General features: G+C 38.2%; 2 protein-coding genes across 10 annotated transcripts in view; both read left to right on the top strand.

The window, feature by feature from the left end:
* The window catches only part of LOC135199244 (probable G-protein coupled receptor Mth-like 1), a 39,169-nt gene extending 22,552 nt beyond the window's left edge, over positions 1 to 16,617 (top strand). For 5 of the 8 annotated variants that reach the window (XM_064227120.1, XM_064227118.1, XM_064227122.1 and 2 more), the window contains exons 2-9: positions 4,045 to 5,074; positions 5,292 to 5,370; positions 7,288 to 7,475; positions 8,070 to 8,217; positions 8,465 to 8,554; positions 9,392 to 9,563; positions 11,767 to 11,921; positions 15,837 to 16,617. In XM_064227120.1, coding sequence (XP_064083190.1) covers positions 4,366 to 5,074; positions 5,292 to 5,370; positions 7,288 to 7,475; positions 8,070 to 8,217; positions 8,465 to 8,554; positions 9,392 to 9,563; positions 11,767 to 11,921; positions 15,837 to 16,233 — 1,938 coding nt within the window. In that variant the 5' untranslated portion in view covers positions 4,045 to 4,365 and the 3' untranslated portion in view covers positions 16,234 to 16,617. Of the gene's footprint in view, positions 1 to 384; positions 540 to 4,044; positions 5,075 to 5,291; positions 5,371 to 7,287; positions 7,476 to 8,069; positions 8,218 to 8,464; positions 8,555 to 9,391; positions 9,564 to 11,766; positions 11,922 to 15,836 lie in introns of those variants that run through there. The other 3 variants (XM_064227119.1, XM_064227123.1, XM_064227124.1) reach the window with 3 other exon arrangements.
* Positions 16,618 to 17,095: 478 nt separating this feature from the next.
* Positions 17,096 to 18,161, top strand: part of LOC135199245 (organic cation transporter protein-like) — a 72,973-nt gene continuing 71,907 nt past the window's right edge. The window contains exon 1 of one of the 2 annotated variants that reach the window (XM_064227126.1): positions 17,096 to 17,733. The gene's annotated coding sequence lies outside the window, so the exon portion shown is untranslated. Of the gene's footprint in view, positions 17,734 to 17,783; positions 17,935 to 18,161 lie in introns of those variants that run through there. The other variant, XM_064227129.1, reaches the window with a different exon arrangement.

The raw sequence follows: 18,161 nt of genomic DNA on the forward strand, positions 1-18,161 counted from the left end.
TCTCCGTCGTCAGCAACCCTGGCAGTTATAACGCCAGATACTCTCTCTCTCTCTCTCTCATTTCAGGAATCTTTTACCTTTCATCTTGTCTCCGTCTGTCATGGCCAGCACATTTTTGACCTAACTGCTGTCTGCACATCTTCGTTAACAGGTCGCAAATAATAAAATATACAAGTGAACCAAACTCTGTTGTTCGTCTCTCGCTATGAACCACAGAGTTCTGAGAATACTTTTCACAAGTGTCTTTCAATCTACCGAGGATGAGTAATTGCATAAATAAAAGAAAAGAACAGAGAGAGAGAGAAACAATTATTATTCACACATTCCCAGGCAGCCGATAGCTACTCTCTTTGTTCTGATTCATCAGCTCATAAGGCGTGGCTCAGTGGGCCAAAGGTTATCACACGACAGTATACTTAAACACACAGTTCGGGTCGTATTAAACTCAGTGGAGTATACTACACCCGTTTGCGGGGAAGTTTATGAGTGAAGAGTGACTAATAACGCCGTAGAAACCGAGTTTTGAAAAGTGTATGACAGTAAGTGATGAGTCATCGGTCTAACTTTCGATTAGGCCTAAGCATCTGATTCGTCTGTGGGACTTAGATTCTAACTGGATCCTGTGTATATAGTACTTTATTCTTAAGTGCATTACATTGTTTCATCGATTTATTGTTTAATCGCTGTGTGCACAGCCACTAAAGTGATATGTTAATTAACTTTGTTCAAAGCAGCTAGGCTTATATCGAATAAACGTTGTCTGTTCTTAGTTATCGCGTAACTTGCTGTTGTTTTTTAATGTTCTCTCATTCTTGATTTGGACAGAATATAGTCATATAAATATAATGACTTTTATGATTCACGTCTGGAGTAAGATCTGACAGAATACTTCAGTCATTCATGAGTGGTATACCAGTCTCATTTTCATGTGAGCATACAAAGTCACATAGCGGCAATCACAAGTGGCGAGTGAGACAAATTACGAGGGAATTTAATTTAACGAGAATTTATACTTAGCTTAATTGAACCGGAATTTACATACATTATAATCTCGGTGATGATGTTCTTGGGCGTTGTATCACTTTTCTCAGGGACTGAAGTGATGCTTTTTGTAATATACTTAAAGTAAATATTTAATCAGCTTATAACGTAACATTTTTAAAAATTTTATACTTTCACATTTTGTGGAAATTTATTTTCGCTGCAAGGTTAAGCATATAGAAGCTTGAATTTTGAATAAGTGGCCCCTGTGGGGTTGTTCCTTATGAAATGGGTTCCTAGAGAGCTTGTAATTTTCCCAGAATAAATCTATCAATACCTCCGCTATATACCAACCAATTTAAATGAGGTCCTTTAAGCAAATGTATGCATGTACGTACATGGATGCATACATACATGTTTACAGTTCAGTCACCATTCTTGTAAACAAGAAGCGAGCGAAGGAGAGATTCGTTATAAACATTTTGAAACACCAGACCATCCTGAACCTTGGCTCCCCCCCCCCAAACCCCCCCCCGCCCCAAATGTTTGATCTGGAGGCCCCATTGTTAAACAAACTTTCCGAATAAACGCCTGCTAATGAGGAAGAGGAAGACTGTAGGAACGCAGTTTCTCATCTTTATTTTTATCTAATTTTCGCCGTGAAATTTTGAACTGACCTTTAATTAGACTGAATTTTTCACTCGTATTCTCTTTTGAGAGAGAGAAAGAGAGTATGTTATTCTAAACGCGTATTGGTTTAGTCTAAGGTTGTAAGCACTAGGCACACACACACACACACACACACACACACACACATATATATATATATATATATATATATATATATATATATATATACATACACGTATAGAAGTGGTCAAGCTTGTTAAAATCAAACAATAAAAAGAAATTATTTTAAAGAAAAGTTTAATACAATCATGTCGCTATAAATAGCAAATTGAGATTACTCAATCAGGTTTGCAAATCATCTTATAGATTTCCAAAGCCACACAGAAAGAAGATATTGCATAGGTCTACCTTTTTCTGATGTCGACATCAACCGGCAAACCGTTTTTTTTTTCTTCTTTTTTCTAGAAGAGCCCTTTTATCTGGTCATCATGTGTCGTGAACTTTTTTTATTAGAGAAAATATACGTTTTACAATTTTAACAGAATTACATTAATAATTTTATCCGATGAGGTATTATTGTCTTTCTTGTAACAATACATAACCAGCTTAGATTCTACCCATCTTTTTTTATATTTTAATTATTACATACTTGAATTTACTCTGTATATACGTAATATGAACTTGGGAAACTTATAGTACTATGGCGTTTGGCTTATAGTGATTGTAGCTCGCACTTTTGGACAGTTTTACATTATGTTATGTTATGTTATTCGGGGGTACTACAGGTTTCGGGCTGAATTTAATAATGAAATAATGCCAAAACCTATACATCAAAGTCCTAAAGTACAGTTGCTTTGTATTTTGTTGGAGATAAACCATACACTTCACCGTTTCGTACTTAGCTGAACTACTTAGGCCTGTGTATTTTTAATCCATAAGTAAGCGAATGATAATGATCACTACTTCATTTAAAACTAATAAATGAATTACCACGGCTTATTCTGAGATTATACGATGCATGAATTTGATGGTAGATGAGTACGTATGTGTGTATATATATATACGGCAGGTCTAGAAATGCACAATAAGTATGCTTGCGAAAGAAAGTAAGATAAAAAAAAAACTAATTGGACTTTTGTATAGATTGCCATCGTATCATATACTTGTTCATGACGAATATAATTTGTAATAATGGATTTCCCTTGGATGAAGAGTGTGTGACTAATAGGTAGTCCTTAATATAGGTACTATTTCTTGAGGATAAGATGTTTCTAGAAGAAGGGGAACTCTAGCGATGGTTTTGTCTCAGAATATAAAGTGTTCTTGAGTTTTTTCTAAATCAGATTATTCCCATTCTAATCTTCTCACCCGATGATTGCATCTCCTGATAATTGACTCATCACCCTTTATCTAGAAATGCCGGTTGTATGACTCGGTGAGTCATGCATGAGTCCTCATTCAGATGACTACGTACGTACGTACATGCTCGGGTACGCGGTGAAAGTCAGCTTAAATCGTTTTTATTTATTTATTTTATTCATATTTATTTATATTTATATTTTGTAGGAGAGAACTGTTGAGATGGCTTTGTCTGTCCTTTCAGTTTTTTATTATCATTTTTTTATTTCTGCACTTGTTCTGTTCACACTTTTTTCTGTCCGCATTTTTTTCTGTCCTCACATTCTTTTCCGAACTTTTTTTTTCTGTCCGAACTTTTCTATGTCCGCACATTTTTTCCGCGCGTTTTCTGTCCGCGCTTTTTTCTGTTTGCACGTCTTTCTGTCCGCAATTTTTCTGGCCATATTTTTCTGTCCGCACTTTTTTGTTTGTTTGCACTTTTGTCTGTCCGGAATTTTGCTGTCCGCCTTCAGATCTTAAAAACTACTAAGGCTAGAGGGGTGCAAATTGGTATGTTCATCACCTACCTTTTAATCATCAATCATACCAAATTGCAGCACTCTAGCCTCAGTAGTGTTTATTTATTTTACGGTTAAAGATAGCCATGCTCGTGCATCTGGCAGTGATATAGAACAGGCCACCACCGGGCCGTGGTTAAAGCTTCACGGGCCGCGGCTCATATACAGCATTATACCGGGACCACTGACAGAAAGATGTGTTTTCGGTGGCCTTGATTATACGCTGTACAGAAAACTCGATTGCAAGTCAAGTGGCCCCTGTGGTGGGGTTGTTCCATATGAATATGGTTCACCCTCTGAATATAATAATAATAATAATAATAATAATAATAATATACCTTTTTCTTGTGTGCTTGTGTGTGCGTTTTTTTTAGAGGGGTGGGGGAGATTTATATATATAGATATATATTTATTATATATATAAATATATATTATAAATAATATATAATTATATATATATATATATTATATGTGTGTATACCTACCATGCTAAAATTAATTAACCTCTTTCTTTCAGGTGCACTCGGGAATAACTTTTTAAACAATTTATAAAGAAATACCAACTGTGAATCTTATTATTATTGAACAAAAGACAAACTAATTAAAAGTGCGAAGCGCCTGTGATTCTGAACTGAACTCTGATTTAGAAATGATACAATTTTTTTTAATTTCCCAGTTTCCTAATCTCGCTGAAGGACACAAAGAAAAATAATTATTATTTATGAAACGGACAAGAACATTTGTTCTCTAACTATCTGAATATATCAGTATATTCGCCCCTGGTGATATAAAGAGCATTAGTGGTTATATTAATCGAAGACGCATACGAGATACAAAAATGTCATTATTATTATCCTTGATTTGTGCTTCGTTCCTCGTCCTACCGATGGCGTCCTTAGTGGAGCCAGCAGAAGTCGACCCCTTCGAAGACTGCCAAGCGACGCCCTGCGTCAGCAAGTGCTGCCCCCAGGGCACGATCCTCAACATAACGCAGTGCGTCGAACCGGCTGACAAAAACGACCTGTGGGAGCCGACGTTCTACGACGAATCCGCGAAGCCTCTTAAGGTTCCTCCCGCCGGAGTGAAGTTCAAACACGGCTTTCCGGTCTGCGAGAAATTCGTCCTGACGCCGCATTTGAACCCCGAGGACGAATTTTTCCTCCTGGAGGACGGTTACCTGAACGTGCCCCTCTACCAAAACGCCTACGCCCCCGGGAGGTACTGCGTCGAAAAGGCGAGCGTCAGCCTCGTCGAGGTGGAGGAAGTGGCCCTCCTCTGCTTCCCCGACAAAGACGAGAGCCCCTCCGAGGAATCGAGCAGAGCCTGCAAGGTGGCCAAGGAATATGTTTACCCCGTTCTCCTGATGGTGTCCTGCGTGTTTCTAACCATCACGCTTTTCGTTTACGTGTGGATTCCGGAGCTCCGCGGGAAGCTCCACGGGCGGTGTCTGCTGTCCATGGTGTCCTCGCTGCTGGCGACGTACGTCCTCATGACTGTCGTCATGCTGGCGGTCGAGGGGATGTCTGATCCTGCCTGCTTGGCTTGCGGTAAGTGAGTGAGTGGGTGAGTGACGCGTTAGCAGTTTGAATTGCCCGTGCGAGTGGATTTTTTTTATACCTCTCTCTCTCTCTCTCTCTCTCTCTCTCTCTCTCTCTCTCAACTCTTATTCAGCCTTACCAGTTACGAAAGCTTGTCATGATGTTATTACCTCTGATTTTCGCCAGGAAAGAGTAAAATTTATTTATTTCATTTCTTCTTTTTCAGCTTTTTTGAAGCAGCTGACGATGTTGGCGTCCTTCTTCTGGCTGAATGTCATGTGTTTCGACATCTGGAGGTCGCTGAAGTGAGTGTTGTTTCTCGGTTGTAGTGATGATGATGATTATGATGATAACATTTTGTGCAGTAATAATCCCTCCTGTGTCCTCTCTCTCTCTCTCTTCAAAGACTTTCTTGGAGCAATAGTTTATTTTTCGTCAATAACTGGCTTGTTTTAAAGAGAAGCAGTCTCATCTACGAATTTACATTCCAATTCTAGGTCCCTTGGGTTTAGGCCTAAATTTTAGATTCAATTCATATTCCTGCCTTTGATCTAATTATCATATTCTAATTCTAATTCCCATTTCAATTCCAGGTCAGTGTGAATGACATCATAGTTCCCAGCACTTGGCCTTTGACCTAAATTTTAGATACCAATTCCTATTTCAGCCATTGGTCTAAATCACATATTCCAATTGTAATTCCAATTCCAAATTATATATTCCAATTGTAATTCCCATTCCAAATTATATATTCCAATTGTAATTCCCATTCCAAATGACATATTCCAATTGCAATTCCCATTGCAAAGTACATATTCCAATTGTAATTCCCATTCCAAATGACGTATTCCAATTGCAATTCCCATTCCAAAGTACATATTCCAATTGTAATTCCCATTCCAAATATTCCAATTATAATTCCCATTCCAAATTATATATTCCAAATGTAATTCCCATTCCAAATGACATATTCCAATTGCAATTCCTATTCCTAAGTACATATTCCAATTGTAATTCCCACTCCAAATATATATATATTCCAATTGTAATTCCCATTCCAAATTACTTATTCCAATTGCAATTCCTATTCCTAAGTACATATTCCAATCACAATTCCCATTCCAAATATATTCCTATCATAATTCCCATTGCAAATTATATATTCCACTTGCAATTCCCATTCCAAATGACATTCCAATTGCAATTCCTATTCCATAGTACATATTCAAGTGCAATTCCAATTCCACATGTATTCCAATTTTAATTCCCATTCCAAATTGTATATTCCAATCAGAATTCCCATTCCAAATGACATATTCTAATTGCAATTCCTATTCCAAAGTACATATTCCAATCATAATTCCCATTCCAAATATATTCCAATTGTAATTCCCATTCCAAATTATATATTCCAATTGTAATTCCCCTTCCAAATGACATATTCCACTTGCAATTCCCATTCCAAACTACATATTCCCATTGTAATTCCCATTCCAAATGACATATTCCAATTGCAATTCCTATTCCAAAGTACATATCCAATCACAATTCCCATTCCAATTGCAATTCCTATTCCAAAGGACATATTCCAAACGTAATTCCCATTCCAGATTATATATTCAAATTGTAATTCCCATTCCAAATGACATATTCCAATTGCAATTCCCATTCCAAACTATATTCCAATTGTAATTACCATTCCAAATTACATATTCCAATTACAATTCCTATTCCAATCAATTCCCATTCCAAATGACATTCCAATTGCAATTCCTATTCCAAATGACATATTCCAATCATAATTCCCATTCCAAATATATTCCAATTGTAATTCCCATTCCAATTATATATTCAAATTGTAATTCCCATTCCAAATGACATTCTAATTGCGATTCCTATTCCAAACTACATATTCCAATTGTAATTCCCATTACAAAATATTCCAATTGTAATTGCCATTCCAAATTATATATTCCAATTGCAATTCCCATTCCAAATGATATTCCAATTGCAATTCCTATTCCAAAGTACATATTCCAATTGTAGTTCCCATTCCAAATGACATTCCAATTGCAATTCCTATTCTAAAGTACATATTCCAATCACAATTCCCATTCCAGATGACATATTCCAATTGCAATCCTATTATAAATGACATATTCCAAATTTTATTCCCATTTCCGAATGACACATTCCAATGGTAATTCCCGTTCTAATTCCAGGTCGATGCGACCGGCCTCGGAGACGAGCGCCAAATCCCGCCAGCGGTTCCTGCTGTACTCTGCCTACGCCTGGGGGTCGCCCCTCCTCATCGCCTCCGTCACCATGGTCGTGCAGACCCTAGACCCATCCCATAGGAACCTCGTGAGGCCGAACTTCTTGAACAACCGGCAGATGTGCTGGTTTGAAGGTATATAGAAGTTGTGGTCGTTTATATACTATATAATATAATTTCAGTTGTTTTCAAGTATGGAGCACCAGCCTCGTATAACAAAAATGTATCGTGACTAGAGTCAAAGATATACTTTGACTCTGTCGTGGACCATTTCTCTTCTCGGTGACGCCCAAGAAAGCATAGGAAAAAATTAGCATTTTGGACTGAGAGAGAGAGAGAGAGAGAGAGAGAGAGAGAGAGAGAGAATTATTGTGATAAACGTCTTGGACATTATAGTATTTCAAAACCGCAGTCTCTGTGCTGCTAAAATGCTCACCCGTGTCAATAAACTAGACCTATAGTGAGCAACATTCAGTGGGATATTTACATGCTTACCAGAGAGAGAGAGAGAGAGAGAGAGAGAGAGAGAGAGAGAGAGAGAGAATGTATAATTTATTGCGACAACCTCTTCGACAGGATCATTTCAAACTGCAATTTCTGTGCTGCCTGGCTAAATACCCAAACAAAACTCGAGTGAGTCTCAAGACCTATAATATACTTAGTTGGCACCATTCACTGTGATATTATAATGTCTACCATTATTCCTCATCAGAAATATCTCTTTTTCAGGTACGAAACCTCTCTGGCTTTACGTTTACATGTTTATACTGACTTTGACGAGCTTGGACATCGCGTTCTTCCTGATGGTAGCTTACATACTTCTCAAGTCGCGGAACAACCAGCGACTCCAGAGAGCACGAAGCCAGAATAGAGACAGGTATTTCTCTTGCCAGTTGTATCAAACTTTCTCGCCCACATAGTAGAATGTTTTATACGTCATTCCCAGTGAATTGTAAACACTCTTATACACATTATGATAAATATGAAAAAGGATTATCTGAAAAAGATTTCACTTATTTTTTTGGAGGTAGATTGGTTTAAAAGTGATCACCGGAGAATTCCAATTAACGGAAATAAAACTTAATTGTTTCCAGGCACTGAATTGACCTTGATCTTTTGTACAGGCTGTGGTTGTGTGGGAAGATCTTCCTAGTGATGGGCATCACGTGGATTACCGAAGTGATTTCATGGCAGCAGGGTACTTGCGAAGCGTGGTAAGTCTAGTACTAGTTCAGTAAATATGAGTCTAGGCTTAGCCTCAGTGACAATGGTAACAGTGGGGTTTTACAAATTAGTTACCAGAAGACTGTAATTGTTATTTAATGGCCCAAATAGACTAGATTTATAACAGCCACAAGGAATTCAATATTGGTCTAACATGACATTTTTGCAAATTTGGCAAAACTGCACGTTGCTTTCCGACTCTGCATTGAAAGACTGGTTAAACTTCATAAATATTTATCCTTGTAAAGTAATATAATTTTAAAGACATTACTCTCATCTCAATAATGGTTGTAGACTTGTAGTACATGTCAGGGTGTGGTGGTATTCGTCACAACTGTTCCCGAGTGTTGCAATTTGTTACAAATCTCTGGTCCCTTATAGAGCCTACAACTGTCTGCCCTGCGCAGATTCCTTCTATCTCATTAATCTAGTTCAACGAGACGTTACTTAAGCATATTTCTTGTCTAAATATCCTGTAGGTCGAACATACCCCGTGAGTGGGTAGTGCATTAGGTATACCTCACGTGGTGCAATGTATAGGCATTACTTAAGATTACTTAGCGGCGTTCCTTGGGGCCTGTAGCTACAACCCCTTTCATTTCTTTTACTGTACCTCCGTTCATATATTTTTTTCCATCTAACTCTCCTCAACTGTCTCCTAACGAGTGATTCATAATGAAATTGCAAAAGTCTTGCCTCCTGTTACGCCTTTCAAACCTTTTTATCTACGTAGGTACTAGGCCTAAATTCTACATAACCTACTTTTATTTGCACGAATATCCTACAGGAGACCAGAACCACCACATTCTTCTCCTTTCTTCTTGCAGGATTTTAACGGACATCATCAACGCCCTGCAAGGCTTCACCATCTTCCTGGTCTTCGTGTGCAAGAAGAGCACGCGACAAATGGTGGGTCCGAGGACTGATGTTTCCCGCACTGGTCCTCCCTCTCTTTCTGCACGTAGTCAAATGTCCAATCTGTCGAATTCCTTAGCTCAGGTATCCCAGCCACAGCAGTTCTTTCGGTGTTAACTTGTGTTTGTAAATCCGCATTTAATCGTTTTCCTTAGCGATGGGGTCCCTGCAAAGGACAGAACACGACACTGATAACATTATTATTATAGTTATTATTATTATTATTATTAATCAGAAAATGAACCCTATTCATATTGAACAAGCCCACCACCACTTGAAATTCTTAAGCTTCCAAAGAATATCATGGCGTTCATTTGAAAGAAGTAACAGAAGTTAATAGAAAATACAGAAAGAAGAGATCTCGCATATCATAATAAAAAGATAAGTTAACGAACTGATAAATGAATAGATAAAAATGTAAGTAAATTAATGAAATACGAGATTTGCTTAATTTAAAGGGTAGCAATGCGTTGCATCAGGGAGACATATTTTGCTCTCTGTAACTGCTGGATCTTAGATGAACATTGTGGAGAAGCTATCACATTACTAGCTGCTTCGAACACTTAAAATACATAAAAGGCTCATCAGCAGCGCGTCTAATTCCTGTACTACTCTGTCAGTCGGCCTTAGATCTTAAAAACTACTGAGGCTAGAGGGCTGCAAATTGGTATGTTGATCACCCACCCTCCAGTCATCAAACATACCAAATTGAATTTCCTTTAGCTTCAGTAGTTTTAGTTCTATTTAAAGTTAAAGTTAGTCATAATCGCGCATCAGGCAACGATAGAGGACAGGCCACCACTGGGGCCGTGGTTTAAATTTCATGGGCCGCGGCTCATACAGCATTATACCGAGACCACTCACTTGTCACTAATCATCCGCCATTCTTTCCACATGACTGCACCATCTCCAAACAATTTTATCCCTTTACCCCGTAGTGGGGGTAGTGCTGTCAGTGCACCTCACGTGTTGTACTGTAGGCAATACTTAAGGGTCCTTACAGCGTCCCTTCACACCCTAGCTGCTACCTGTTTCATTCCTTTTACTGTACCTCTGTTCATATTCTCTCTTCCATATGTCTTTCCACCCTCTTCTAACAATTGTTTCATAGTGCAACTGCTTTGAGGTTTTCCTCCTGTTACACCTGACAACCCTTTTACTCTTGATTTCCGTTTCAGCGCTGAATGACCGCCTAGGTCCCAGCGATTGGGCTTTGGCCTAAATCCTATATTCTCTCTTATCTATCTATACCTTCTTTCACATACATTCACCTTTTTATTTCTTTTATTATCTGCTTATATCCACATTCCTCACAAATAGATAAATTATCTAAAGACTTTCAGCCATTTTAATGAGTGATGTTCAACATCCACACCTCTTTCCCATAAAGGAGAGTTGGCTCAGAATCTTATGCCAAGTTGGAGATTCATTTTAAGGCCAGTTAGTTTAGCTTATTTCTTGCTCATAGTTTATTCTTGATTTTCGTGTTTTTTTCTGTTTAATAATAATAATAATAATAATAATAATAATATCTTGCTATTATTTGTCAAAGGACCTTTTAAATGTGGCCATTTTAATGTGTTCAGTAAATTAGATAAATAATGATAATAATAAATACAAGTTCCTCAAGGTTCTTTCCAGCGTCCCCTCGGCCCGTACCTACAACCCCCTTCATTTCTTTTGCTGTACCTCCGTTAGTGTTCTGCTTCGCCCTATCTTACCTCTCCCAACTGCAAAAGGTTTTCTCCCCCCGTTGCACCTTTCAAACCGCCTCTTCTCTCAGTTTCCCATTCAGCTCTGAATGACCTCAATTCAAGTCCCAGCGTTTGGAGCTTAGGCCTAAATTCTACTTTCCATCCTTGAACTATAGTAGATTCCCATCACCCGTGCATCTGATGTCTAGGCCAGTTCCTTACGACGCTCCTGATTGGCTGTTGATAAGTCAATCACAGGGCTGGTAACTCTGTCTCTCGAAAGAGCTCACATAGACAGGATGTTTATGTTCCACCTCTCCTGAGGGATACGTCTTTCAGAAGTACCCCTCAGGAGAAGTGGAACATATACATCCTGCCTAAGTGAACTCTAGAGAGAGACTGAGGAGAGTTTCCAGCTCCGTGATTGGCTTATCAATAGCCAATCAGGAACGTCGTAAGAGACTGGCCTGGACATCAGATGCACGGCTGATGTGAATCTACTATAGTTGGGGGAATTTCAAGTGTATTATTTTACCTTTAAATGAATTATTACGTAGGGAAACTTTCCATTTTGACTGCCTCTTCGTTCACAGGTCACGAGGAGAGTGTCCAAGATGAAGAGCAACTTCTCCACCTCCTCCTCCACCAAGTCTTCCAAGAGGTCCTCCACCTTCTTCACGTCTCTGAGCCAATCGGGGACCAGGAACACCACCTCCAGCGTCGTCTCTCACTCGGCCGAGTCCCAGAGGTAAGCACCGGCTGCTGGGAGGAGCCGTAGGTGCTCTTGAACTCAGCCATTTGTCAAACTTACTCGATGGGCATTTGTTTTCATTTGTCAAGCCTACTCGATAGGCATTTGTTTTCATTTTCAAGTCAGACAGCTGCAGCGCCCCCTGTGGGATACTCCACCCATGAAATTATATTGGTTCGTGTTTTCGGAAAAAATACAAATTACTTGAGTTTGATATGTTTGTCCTATGGAGATGGCTATTCCGGCCGCACTTGTTCCGTCCACCCTCATATCTGAAAACCACTGAGGCTAGAGGGCTGCAAATTGGTATGGTGATCATCCACCCTCCTATCATCAAACTGACCAAAGTACAGCCCTCTAGCCTCAGTAGTTTTCTTTTCATGTTTGCCCTCAGATATTGAAAATCACTGAGGCTAGAGGGCTGCAAAATGGTATGTTGGTCATCCGCCCTCCTATCATCAAACGTACTAAACTGCAGCCCTCTAGCCTCAGTAGTTATTTTATTCAAGGATAGGCCAACACTGGTCAATTTGTTGTGAAGACCTCAGTTTTCGTCATAATTTAAAAGATTCAAAAAAAGACTTATATGCGTGGTATTTTTCATTGCTCAGTTACAATGTAAGCCTTGTGGTTCCCTATAAAATATTATAAAATACATCTACGAAAAGACGGGAAGGTTAAAAAAGAATATTTTAGCCCCTTGTGTGTTTTTTTTTTTTTTTTACTTTCATGTAAAAAATCATATCAAGTACATTTTACAAATAAATACATATGCTATATATAAATACATGTGCTATATATGTATGCACGCTCAAACAATTGGTGGCAGAGTTTCATCATTTTTCGTTCGCCGGCCTGACGCACGATTCATGCCTTATTAATCTATTTTTCTTTTCAAAGATGGAAGAAATCTTATGTAATGACATTAAAATCAGTCACTGATATCTTTAGAACATCATGTTATGTTATTGTGTAAAACTATTTTACTTATAGCAAAATTGACGTGAACGAAACGAAGTGATAAAAAACGTCATTACAACCACTGATATACATACCAAATAGATGGGAGACACCTATCGCTATACTCTGTTTTTTTTCCATCTGTCCATCTGCCTGTGGTGTTTTCGGATGGTAACACTGCGTCTGGGGCTTTAAATAGTTATGCTATGTGTAAGTTTTAGGTAAATAAAAGGATATCTGGGTGTACATTGTCAACTGAAAAGTGTTTTAATAATTTACTGTATGCGAATTACACCGTTAATATTCGAAAAAGGATATTATTTATAGCCCGGGACGCAGTGTTACCATGCGCAAACACCAAAGCGGATGGACAGATGGAAAAAAACGGAGTATAGTAGTTTCGCATAAACATAGTCCTTACATTATCATTTCAGTATTAAGTTCAAGGTAGTTTAACGATTCCATTCGTTAAATTTTACAGAAAACATTGGAAACTCACAAAATGCTATCAAATTAAAAAAAAAAAAAGATAACCTAACAGTGTGAACTAATGCGACCTCACTATTGCTTTTGATGGCGTTATGTGCACGGGAATCTAATGTCAATGTGTCATTTATCGGTCTAAGAAACATCCCTCGCTGAGCGAGAGCCAATTATTGCACTGCATTCGGTGCAAGTTCCTGTTGGAGAGATATCAAGAAAGCTTACTATACCAGAGAGAATCATACATAGATGAATCAAATTGTTTAGAGAACGGCAAAGTTTAGAACATGGGCCTAGAGGTGGAACTCCTCGAAGCACCACAAGAGAGCAAGACAATACAGTAGTGTAAATATTGCTGAGCGACATTAATTTGTGAATTTTGAATTCTAGCGCCTCGTCACGATATTGCTGAACCAGGAATCATGACTAGCTCTACACCTATGACTGGTGTCTGATGAATACTTTAGATGGAAAGGAAGAGATTTTTAAAAATACACTTGAAATCTTTGATAGGTGTCTAATGAATAAGTCTAATGAAAAAGCACTTACCTTTGATGGATGAGATATAGGCTTACTCTTTTTGTTTTGTTTTTTTATCGGTGGCCAGTGAATACCACGGATAGAGAGGGAAATAGATTCAATGATGCATGCATTTTTTTTTCTTCAAAACCTAAAGAATACATTTTATTGGGAGATACTTTATTAACATTGGCCTATTCCCTCCATCACTCCTATACGCCACCTTCGCGCTCTTTCACATCTCAGGCGACTCGATCCGACTTCTCGCTACGAACTCCACCTCTTGAGAGCAACACTAATGATAACGGTTATTTTAAAATTCCCCGCACCGACAACGGAAGCCTTAAAATGCATGTTTATAAAATATTTTCTGTTCAAAGTTACTTTATCTTTCATTCCCCAAAATATTTGCATACACTCGTGTTACACCCTGTATGATTGTTGTATCTGCCAAAGAGCAACCCCTCATTAAAGCAGTAGGTTTTTCTTAAAAAAAAAAAAAAAAAAGCATGAAACAGACTTGAACGAGAACTTCGCCTTTCATATTTCTTATCCTTTCAGCTACTTATAATATGTTTATGGTAGCAGGTCTAGCCATACATTTGAAACTAATTTTAATTAATTTTTATTTAGAAGAAATGAATAGCTACAGAAAGATCAACCCAAGAAAGCATTAATGAAAGTAAGCCTCTCTTAATGTATTCGTCAGTTTTGACTCCCATAGCTTTCCAACGTGTCCAAATGAAACAGGATGATATGCAAGGATTTCGATAAAAAAATAAAAGACTGAATTATATTTGCTTGATTTTTTTATGATTGTTTTTTTACTTTGAATAGCTAGGTCTGAGTAAATTATGTTAAGCAATTATGAAAAGGATAAGAAAAAAGCAGAAAATGGCCAATAAAACAAGAATAACGGGAATAATCAAATAAAGCAGATTTATATAAATATTGTCAATTTAAATATTCTTTCACATTATGTAACCGAGAGAGTATACTGCTGAAAATAGACCAAGGCTAATCATGTGTGAAAATCAGAAGTCAAATTTAGGCCCACTAAATGTGGCATGCAAATTATTTTATTGATCAAAGGCCAAAATTAGTTTAATTAAACATCGTTATTAAAGAATGTTAATGCCTTAATGTATTATTTATCGGCTGTAGGAGACGAAATGACAACACCCCACGCAGTACGATACATTGGGTCAAGACTCGAGCGGCAGCAAAGCTAACTTCAAAATGCTTATGCTGTCACGAAGCTAGAGCTGAGAATAAAATTAGAATTCGTGGACCCATCGGTATATTTTTTTCTTACTGTGCAAAATAATTATCTTTAATGCGTTGAATAAGTCTACTAAATTCTAATGCAATTTATTTCAAGTATAGCACCTTTGAAAGGAAATAGTATTTATTGTTAAGTAAATAATCTGGCACTTGCATATGGCAATATTTCCATAACGAACAATGAATTAAGAAACTACGCCAATTCTTCGTTGGCCGACAGTACACAAATTTACAAAAGCAAGCATCTAAAAATAAATCATACACATCAAAATAGTTCCTATCTATTATTCATAAACTTTTAAATGTTAGAGACAATATAACCTTATAGGCCTATGTGGACATGTCCAAATATTTTTCCCGTTTATCTGTAATCTCTGGTATCGTGATTGGATGCTGGAACTCTTCAGTAACGCCTGGGGTATGTAAACTCACTCTTGATCATTAATATTCAGTCGATTAGATAAAGACACAAATAAATTTATATATAAATGTGCACGTAAACAAGGATGTTTTGTGATTGCGCGCTCGTTAACATCGAGATCTATGTAAAACAATGTCACAATTTTGCTGACACGTTAGAATAATCTTTACAATTTGCAGTCTGACGTAAAATAAGGTCATAATTTTGCTGTCACATTACAATAATCTTCTTTATATAATTTGCAGTTTGACAGGAGCGTCAGCCGAAGGCCAGAAACAGCCCAACAAACCTATGACCATCATCCGGGAGGCTGACTACACTGCGGAAGAGCTGACAATAGAAACGCGTGCTGACGATCCATCACCTGGAGCTGACGAAGACTGCCCTTCCATTCCCGAAGAACGCAGTGACCAGGAGCTTGACGACATGACGCCTAAATCACCGCCAGGAGACTCGAGTGAATCACCAATGATCGAAGCCTCCAAACATGAGTCTAGGCTCGAGTCTAGGGGCGAATCTGGCGTTTCAGAGACGGACGAACTCGTTACATCGAGGGAGGAACCAGACTTGACTTCGGAATGTTCGAAAGCAGAGCGGCCGGAGGAGAACTCGCCCTTGTTAGCTAGAAATAAAGACACCTAACACTTCAGTACACGAATAATGAGCATGGATCAGTTTACAGTATTACGAAGTGACCAAGTAACGAACTAAAAATACTGCGTAGAGCGACTTCGGAGGTGGTTGATAAGCGCATTTTTAATTAGGGTACACATCCCTTGTACTACTTAATGCCCTTTTGTCCTCTTGCATAATTTACTATGTAAATATTTAAATATTCAGACATACTGAGACGGCCACAGTGGTTCGTACTACGTACGCTGAATTATACATTGATTTTGACCTGCATGGTGGCTTAGAGTACTTATATATACATACACCTACGAGACAGGAACACTTAAATGTCGCTGTAGTACCAGAATTCACGATACGAAAATAGGCCGTAAAGTAAATTTGATTTTAATCCAATGCCCTTCACTTTAACCCTATTTGATATTTATCATGTGCGAGTGCGTGTTCATATGAGGCGATTGTCCTGACAAAGTTGGCTTAGCAGATTTACTCCAATTCTGACAGAATGTCATTCGTAGTTGTGTTTTGGCATCAATTTATCTTCTCTGCCATTGTTTGGGAGTAATTGATTTTCTGTCAGGCAGGTTTACTGACGTACATGAAAAAAAAAAAAATGGTTCTAAATGGAACACAGTTGCTATGTAGGCATGTAGTACCTGAACTTCGTAATGCAGATGAAAACGATCGGTACGTTATGAGAGAGAGAGAACTTCCTGGCCTTCACATTAAGACCTATTAACAAGACCAGTGATACACCCATTCAGAGGAAGTTCTTGTGTAAACCAACATAACTACCGCAACATAGGAAGGTCGAAATACTACTGACGAAGGTTACACCAATAAGCCTAACTTTACGATCTCATAACTATATTTAAGTGGGTCCTCCTTGAAGGATAATGCTTTATTGTAGTTCCCGTGTTTAGCTTAAAAGCTTAGAACCTCAATAACCTTCATGATAAACATGCAATCCAAGCAAAAGATAAAACTTCATGTTGTAAAGCTCTGGCGAGTTCGACGTCACGCTAAAGGTGCAGCAGTAGTCTCATATACTTCATATCCAATCCGTCCGATAGAGGATAGACTAAGACTAATTCAACAATTCGCCCAAGGACACAAAAATATAGACGATTAATACGAGGATAACCATGCATGCAGTAGTAGTAGTACTGCCAGACGCTCTCGGAAACCGGTATCGTTACGGACGCAAATTCCGCTTATTTCGACGCATATAGGCCTATCTGATGCCTGAATCTTTGACATTGTCGAATTTAAAACAGCCACTCTGCTAGAGATTTGTAGCATCCGTCAGTATGAATATAGATGTTCTCGGCCATTGAAATGTAGTAATGTAAGAGAACTGTCACTTCGGCAACCAGCCCGGCCAAAGAGTACCCTAAGGCAGCAGTCCGCTTACTCTGCTGCTGCTGCAGTTTCAAGTGACAGTGTGTTAGTGGTGTTACAGAATAACGGGTTCCCAACAGGCGAGTTCTGTCGGGAGACGAAGGCTTAAAGGTAAAAAAAGGTTATCCAAGACTACTTTATTTGCTGTACCAAAACAGCTTTATAATACTACTACGGGAAAAAGCGTTCAGTGTGAAATCTCCTGAATGAAATTCTTGTTGACAAACCGACCCAAAACATGCTGGTCATTGACTGGATGACACCCAGAAATACTGACTACACCTGGATACGTGGTCCCTCCTTCTTCATGTGGTTTGTAGTACCCATGCATTTGGGTATCTAGCTGGTATTTTTGGCCATTCGAAAGATGAACTGCGCGTGGATGTATCGATCGTCTATGATTATATATATATATATATATATATATATATATATATATATATATATATATATATGTATATTATAGATGGCGTATACATAAGTTAACCTTATTATTATTATTATAGATGGCGTATGCGAACCATCAGTTATACGAGATA

The sequence above is a fragment of the Macrobrachium nipponense genome, chromosome 25 (genome assembly GCF_015104395.2).
Source record: "Macrobrachium nipponense isolate FS-2020 chromosome 25, ASM1510439v2, whole genome shotgun sequence".
Lineage (NCBI taxonomy): Eukaryota > Metazoa > Arthropoda > Malacostraca > Decapoda > Palaemonidae > Macrobrachium > Macrobrachium nipponense.